Source organism: Arachis stenosperma, chromosome 9 (genome assembly GCF_014773155.1).
Source record: "Arachis stenosperma cultivar V10309 chromosome 9, arast.V10309.gnm1.PFL2, whole genome shotgun sequence".
NCBI lineage: Eukaryota > Viridiplantae > Streptophyta > Magnoliopsida > Fabales > Fabaceae > Arachis > Arachis stenosperma.
In genome coordinates, this window is record NC_080385.1 from 62,382,117 (window position 1) to 62,389,707 (window position 7,591).

Consider the following 7,591-nt stretch of genomic DNA (forward strand, 5'->3'; position numbering starts at 1 on the left):
ATAAATTTGAAACGTGTATATGTTGTTCCTTTATTAAACTTGCTTTTGTCAAATACTATGTAACATACAGTTTAAACGTTTAGGTAACTAAGTCTAAGATATGACATGCTAAATAGTAAATAACACAGACGAGGCATATTTTTTTTTCATTGCCTATCATCTCACTCTTTATCTATAGTCTATACCATTATATTAATTTACTTAAATAATATTTTTCTTTAATCTCTAATGAAACAGTAGTATTAAACTATTAACAAAAGCAAGGCGGTGAGAAGCCCACTTGGAGTTTCGATATCTTGTCGCACAAATTATTCAAATTTCAAATGAAAAAAGAAAAAGAAAAGCAGACAAAAAAAGTTGCAAAGACACAACAAAAGCAATATAAGGCACCCTTTCTCACAGCATAATTCATGGGTAAATAAGAGCAAAGTTTTCCATCATAATGGTGACATTTGACTGCAATTTCCTTTCATTTTGTCCTTTTGTGCTGAAATTAAAATGCTTTGATAAAATAAATGATAAATCCAAGCTGCTCCCTATAAAATGTAAAATTGCGTTTTGTTGAGGATACAAAATCTAATCCATGATCTTTATTAATTGATTATTCATTTAGGAAAAGTCTATGAAACCAACAGTTCTATTAAAATTTAATTAACATTTAATTAGTAAAAGAAAAATAAACACTCATATATCATTAGATATAATTTTATACTATTAAAAATATTAATAATAATTAATTAATGACTATAAATTACAAAATTGGTTAACCTCCCAATACTTCTCATTCATTTATTCTTTGCGTAATTTCATGTAATTTAATGAGTACAAATAAGAACAACAGAAAAGGTGACATCCTTATGCACCGGATTTTAACGGCAACAGTGTGTCATATCCGCAAGTACATGATAATGATCATTCATTAGAGCTGAGACTTGACTTCCACATTTTATTCTAGTTTTTCTAATATTGTTTCCAACAAATTCCCCTTCACATGACAACACTATATTCAAATGTTTTACTTCATACTCTAACTTAGACTTATATTATGCCTGCATAGCATACTTATTTAGAAAAAGAAGTAAACTAGTTATATTCTAAAACAAGCTGTAGTTTTTTTAGTTTAACCCTTTTATATCCTAAACTAATTAAGCAGAGCAGAATCTTAAAGATGTTCATGCAAAAACATAGTAGTCTAATAAAGGAAAATTGAAGGATTTGAAGCCACATAATTTAGAAGATGAAAGAGGACATTTACATTCAAAATTATTATATTTACATACTATACTACTACTACCCAAAAAAAAGGGTGAAGACTAAAGAGACAGCATCAAACTCCACTCATTCATTATTAGGAGGTAGTTTGAGCTGCAGATCTCACTCCTTACCTTTCTCACTTTCATGTTATCTTTACATGAGAGGCCAAAAACAGAAAACCTAGATTCTCAATTCATAGTTTCATACTTAGAGCCTCACCCAGATTCCGCTACCCGAAGGGCTAAAAAAAAAAAAAAGAGAGGGGGGGGGGGGGGGGGGATCAAAATCTACAAGCGTCACTCGAATTTACAAGAAGGTGCTCTGTTTCCTCTGCCTCCAGTAGTACTACTAGTAGACTTTATTCATTCAAAACTACCACATAGCGAGAAACATTATAGATTTAGGGACCAAAATTAGCTATACTTGCTACTATAACAAGGAGCTTATTATATGTATTTTGTGACTTCTTCATCTTCTTCCGTTGCATTAACTCAAAAATCTTACACTCAAGTTAGTTCAGCTGCCTCACTCTCACCTCCCCTCAAGATCCATGAGTGCCCTGCATGTACGAAAAATCAAAGCGAAAGTTAACACCAAATTCAAACCCGTAAGAAAAGGCATAATATCACTATATATTCGAAAGTGTATATGATATATAAGATTAATTAGATCTCACATCCCTGTAGCGAAGAGAACAAAATTAGTGGGATTTTCGAAGAAACAAAAGGTTAAAAGACTCACTCAAGGCTTGTTCGGCGGAGATCCTCCTAGAAGGGTCCTTACATATCATCTTCCGCAACAAATCCTTGGCGGCCGGCGACACATTCCGGAAGAGCCTCGGCGGAAACCTCAAGTTCCCTCGTAGAACAGACTCGAAAATCTCGACGGCGGAATCACCGTAAAACGGCGGCGCACCGGCCAACATCATGTAAAGTATAACTCCACAGCTCCACACATCAACTTTCTCATCATACTCCCTCCCCATCAACACTTCCGGCGCCACGTAATACGGCGTCCCCACCACACCGCTCATCAGACCCCCGCCATCGCCGGCGAACCACTCGGCGGAGCCAAAGTCGGCGAGCTTCAAGATGTCTCTGGAATCAAAGAGAATATTCTCGGGCTTCAAGTCGCGATGCGCGATGCCGCTGCGGTGGCAGTGAGAAACGGCTTCTAGAAGCTGGGTGATGACGTGGCAGGCGTCGGGGAATGGAGTGACAGTTGAGGCAGTTAGGCGGTCGAGGAGGGTGAGGGGAAGGCAGAGGTCGAGGATGAGAGAGAGAGAGCGGTCGTCTTCGAAGGCGTTGTGGATAGTGAGGATGTTAGGGTGAGGGGTTAGGAGTGACATCAGCTTCGGTTCGTTCAGTATACACTGCTGGTCCGTTTCGTCTGCTAGGATTGATTTGTCGATTACTTTGCAGGCGTATGCTTCTCCTGAAACGACGTCGTAGCACCGGTATATTGTGCCGAAACGCCCTCTCCCTATTTCTTCGCTTATCTCGTATTGCCCCTTCACCGATGAACACATTCTTTCTTTCTTTCCTTTCTGGGTGGTTCTGTTTTTTGAGGTTTGCCCAGACCTTGTTAAGCTTCTTCCGCTTTTATAGACAGAAACTAACTCATGAAAGAGACTACTTTTATATTTTTAGTTTTTAATGTGGAAATACAAAAATCAGTCATTAAATTATTTATTTTATATATATATAAATATATATATAATTTAATTTATTTTTAATATATATTTTATTTTAGTATAGGTGTTTTAAATATTTTAACTTTTTCAAATCAAATAGAATTAACAAGAAGAAAACAAATTTTAACAAACCTACCCTGCCTGCTTCATGAGTCAGATTTTTTTTTTTTATATTGTGTTTTGTTTGCTAAATCATTATGTATGTAAAGAGTTCAAAATTTATTAAGTCTAAAAAATCTTGTTTTTCTTTCATTAAATCTAAAAGTTAATTATAATTTTTTAAATATTCAGAAAAAAGAAATAATATGAGAAATATTATATATAACTTATATTCCTGTATTAAAACAAAAAATATTATTTTCATATTAGAAAAGATCGTCATCATGAATTATAAATATTAATGTTTTTTATTTTTTATATTTTTAATATATATTTTATATTCTAATATATAAATAATTAATTGATAGTTTGGTAACTAATTTTTTCTATACATACTTAATATATATGGTTCATTAGATAATAGGTTTGTATAGTTATTTTCTCGTTGTAAATATTATTTATTTGTTCGTTGTAATTCGCATTAAATTTATATTTAAATACTGACATGTTATGACGCATGTTAATAATGTTTAACTAATTAATAATATGTACTAAAACCAAATATTTTAAAACTTACGAAGAATTAAAAAATTAAAACAATTATATTATGTATAGAATAAAAAATAATTATTAAATTAGTTATATATAATATATACTAAAAATAAATCAAATAATAATATATTTTTATATAAATATATAACAGTACTTGATTAGTGATTTTTTTGTATATATAACATTTTTAACAAAAAAAAATAACACTGAAACCAAAATGAGTGCATTTTTTTATACGGAACAAAAATTTTAATCTTAATGAAAATAAATAATCACTCTGCGGAAAGATAATATCAAACACTAATTATTTTTCATTTAGGTTCATATTTTTTTTTCTGTTTCCTATATTATAATTATATTCTTTCGTATTATCTTAGTATTTAGTCACCCAAAAACAAAAATATCATCTTGATATTTCTATTTTGTTTACATTAATTATTTAAGGCTCATCCTTAATATATTCCTTATGAAACAAGAAGTAATGTACATTTATTAAATAAATAAATGTTAACCCTTCATTTATTATATTTTATATAAATAATTTAAATTTAGAGTTTAAATTTAGAATTTAAATATAGAGAGTCAGAGTTTATTTAAAATTTAGGATTAATACTTAAAATTTAAAATTTAAATTTTAAAATTCAAAAACCGATGCATACACTCTTTATTTTTTCCAAAATACATTAGCATTTGCCATTATTTAACCACAAAACAATTTAACATTAATTTGAGAAAATTTTTAAGTTATTACATTGCTATGATTTTATTAGATAAGCAAGCAATAAAAGTTATTAGATTCTAGAGTATATGTTTCCTAAATAATTAAGAGTGACATGTTTTTACTTTATCAACCAAAAATATAAAATAAAATAACACGGTTTTTGCATATAATGAAACTAACTAACAATTTATTATTCATTAAAAAGTTGGAGGAGATATTTTAACATAGGAAATTTTGTTATACCTATAAAAATTGTGTCTAATTAATTTACCTAAAAGTAGAGATAGAATAAGATAGAACTCATTTTTTATGTAAGTTATGAGTAAAATTTAGACACCATAAAACATTCCTTCTAACATATGCTTTTAGCTTATTTTTAATGATGCATTATTTTAATTAGTTTAGTTTTCCTAATTCAGTCATACTCTTATTCAGTATATCACCAAAAAATAAATACTCTTATATTTATACAGTATAATTTTTCTTTTTAAATTATATGCCTTTAACAAAAGTTTTTTTAGGAAACTTTGTGGAAATGTATCTAGTATAGTAGTATGAAGAAAGAAAAAAAAAACGGTCTGTACCGTGGAATGTTGTGTTTTCACTTTTCATCAAATGGAAATGGGTGAGAAAGAGACACAATATGCTGAGTTATGGAAGAAAGGAATAACCAAAGGAATATTCGTTCGGTGGATACCACTCTTTAAAACGCACCACGTTTCCGAAAACCCTATAGAGACTTTGTTCGGCTTCTGTTACCAAAAAATTGACCGCTTTTCCTTCTCTTTCTTTCTCTTCAGGTTGTACAATTCGTATTTCTATGAATTGAGTTCTTTCTCAATACCCAACTAAATAATAATAATAATAATAATAATAATAATAATAATAAATAAATAAATAAATAAATAAATAAAGTTTCTTGTGGGGACTATTATTTGATCTTTGATGGTGCTAATAAACTATTGGAGATTGTTAGAAAGCTAAAGGGTCGATACTTTCGAAGCTTTCATGCCTTATCATTTTTGTTTTTTTAGAAATTATATATATTTATATTTAATTTACCTGACTTTGGAGTCTTATGTTGGTTCATATTTCTTTCTTTAAATAATTTCTACGAGTGATGTTTTAGTTTTACTACTTTCGTTTAGAAATGATATTTATGTTAATTTTTTGAGTGTCAAATAACCCATTCGGTCTCAGTATTAGGTATTAAATATGAATAAAATTTTATACCACATATAGTTAACAAAATTATACCACGTCCAATTATAATTAACAAAATTAAATTAGCTTGATGTTTATTCCCTTCATTTTATGCAATAATATATATAAAAAGAAAATAAGTGAGAAATCAAGATTCTTCTTCAATGGTTTAATTTTTTTTTTAGTTATTTAACACCGTTTAATTTTTAAGAAAAATACTAAAGAGTTGTCCAAATTTATTATTTTTAGTTATTAATTTAATTTTTTAATTCAATAATCTAATAATAACTTTAGTCTACATTTTTAAATATTAATAACTAATTATTAATCAAAAATAATAAATTTTAATAATTTTTTAACATTCTTCAATTTTTAAAAGAGAATTCTTTTGTAGACACAAACTTTGAATAACTTATCCAAGTGCCCTGAGTCTAGGGTTTGTTGAGTGCTCTATTAAGGTTTAGGAGAAATCCTAATTTTGTGAGTCATTTACTAGGTTTTTCTGGACAACAATGGCAGCGCCTGCTGCCTCGTTTCCTTCAAGTCTGTTTAACCCTGTTTCGGCAGGGAGTGAGGAGGAGATGGTAGTGAGATTTGATAATGAGGATATACAAGAAGGAGTAGAGAAATGTTTGAAAAGTCTGGTTGGCAGATTATTGGCGGACAGAGAGTTTAGTTTTGAAACTCTGGAAGCAGCTCTTACAGCCATCTGGAGACAACCAGATGGATTTAAGGTTTTGAACCATGGAGGCAATGTTTTTCAATTCTTCTTTGATAAAGAGATAGATTTGGTTAGAGTCGAAAAGGGAGCACCTTGCCTCTTTAAAAACTATATTTTGAACCTGAGAAGATGGGAGGAAGACCTGCAGATAAAGGAAGAAGCATTCATTCATGTCCCTATCTAGGTATAATTGTGGGGAGTCCCAGAGCATTGCAAAACGAAAAATCTGAGAAAGAAGGTGGGAGAGGCGTTGGGAAGGGTCTTAGATGTTGATCTGTTCACGATGCGAAGGAAAGACGAGAGAATTCTCAAGATTCAGGTTTTGCTGGATATCACAAAACCCTTAAGAAGATGTCTCAAAATTGCGGGCAGCAATAATAAAGTGACTGAATTAAAGCTCCGGTACAAGAGGATTGGAAATTTTTGTCATTACTGTGGATATATCGGTCATGAAGTTAGAACATGCAGCAATTACCTGGAAGCCTCAATAGCTGGGGAAAATAGAGAGGAGATGTGGGGGGCATGGCTTCGTGCTGAGCAGATTGGGTGGAGAGTGAACCAGAAAAAGGAGAATCAAAACCCAAACGCTGCTGCAAATCCAGAGGCGAAAAAGCACAAGACCAAAAAACTAACTCTTATTAGTCTAATAAGAGGGTTTGCTAGTCTATCGGTTCAAGATGGCAACTCTCGAATTAGAGAAATAGAGAGTGTTCCAAGAAGGGAAGAATCCCAGGAGGGGGAAAGAGGAGAAAAAGAGAATGGTGCAGACAATATGGAAAGATTCGAACAAAGAGGTAAAGAAGGTACTCTTGATGCAGAAAATTTAATCCAGCCCCAATACAGAAGAATGCAAGGTTTTGAGCAGAAAAATTACTAATGCAAATGATAAGAAGCTAATTAGAAGACAGAACTTGAAACACCTAGCAAGAAAGGGTATAGTCAATTCAGTGTTGGGGTCTAAAAGAAGATCAGAGGAGGAGGAAAATAATGCAAGTAGTAAAAAGTTGTGCCAAGATGTCAGTATACCATCTGAAATGGGAGAGGGTGTCACCCAACATATGGCACCCTAGGAGGTATAAAACTGATGATGTGGAACTGTCGGGATTTGGAGAAACCCCTGACAGTTCACAACATTCAAGGGATCGTTAGGTCTCATTCTCCCGATGTACTATTTCTATGTGAAACAAAAAATAGTATGTCGAAAGTTGAAGGAGTTATGAGGAAGATTGGGTTTCCCTCTTTCTACATAGTGGAACCAATAGGATTGTCAGGTGGATTGGTGGTGGCATGGAAGGAAGAAGTGGAGGTGCAAATCCTAAACCGAGATAACTTCTATATCCATTTTAGG

At 31.7% G+C, this 7,591-nt stretch overlaps 2 protein-coding genes across 2 annotated transcripts; one reads left to right on the forward strand and one right to left on the reverse strand.

Moving 5' to 3' along the window:
• Window positions 1-1,226: 1,226 nt before the first annotated feature.
• On the reverse strand, window positions 1,227-2,841 carry LOC130947385 (phosphoenolpyruvate carboxylase kinase 1-like). Its single transcript, XM_057876077.1, has 2 exons — window positions 1,996-2,841; window positions 1,227-1,813 (listed from the first exon to the last, which is right to left on the reverse strand). The coding sequence occupies exons 1-2, from the start codon at window positions 2,780-2,782 to the stop codon at window positions 1,761-1,763; spliced, it is 840 nt and encodes a 279-aa protein (XP_057732060.1). The 5' UTR covers window positions 2,783-2,841; the 3' UTR covers window positions 1,227-1,760.
• Window positions 2,842-6,034: 3,193 nt separating this feature from the next.
• Window positions 6,035-6,427, forward strand: LOC130949561 (uncharacterized). Its single transcript, XM_057878243.1, has one exon. It carries the CDS (start codon window positions 6,035-6,037, stop codon window positions 6,425-6,427), a length of 393 nt encoding a protein of 130 aa, XP_057734226.1.
• Window positions 6,428-7,591: the final 1,164 nt, after the last annotated feature.

What these genes read in the sequence shown, in the direction of transcription:
- LOC130949561 (XM_057878243.1), top strand. Translation starts at nt 6,035, where the DNA reads ATGGCAGCGCCTGCTGCCTCGTTTCCTTCAAGTCTGTTTAACCCTGTT.
- LOC130947385 (XM_057876077.1), bottom strand. Translation starts at nt 2,782, where the DNA reads ATGTGTTCATCGGTGAAGGGGCAATACGAGATAAGCGAAGAAATAGGG. An exon ending in CTCCGCCGAACAAGCCTTGA is followed by an intron (nt 1,814 to 1,995) that starts GTGAGTCTTTTA and finishes TCGTACATGCAG; the next exon opens with GGCACTCATGGATCTTGAGG.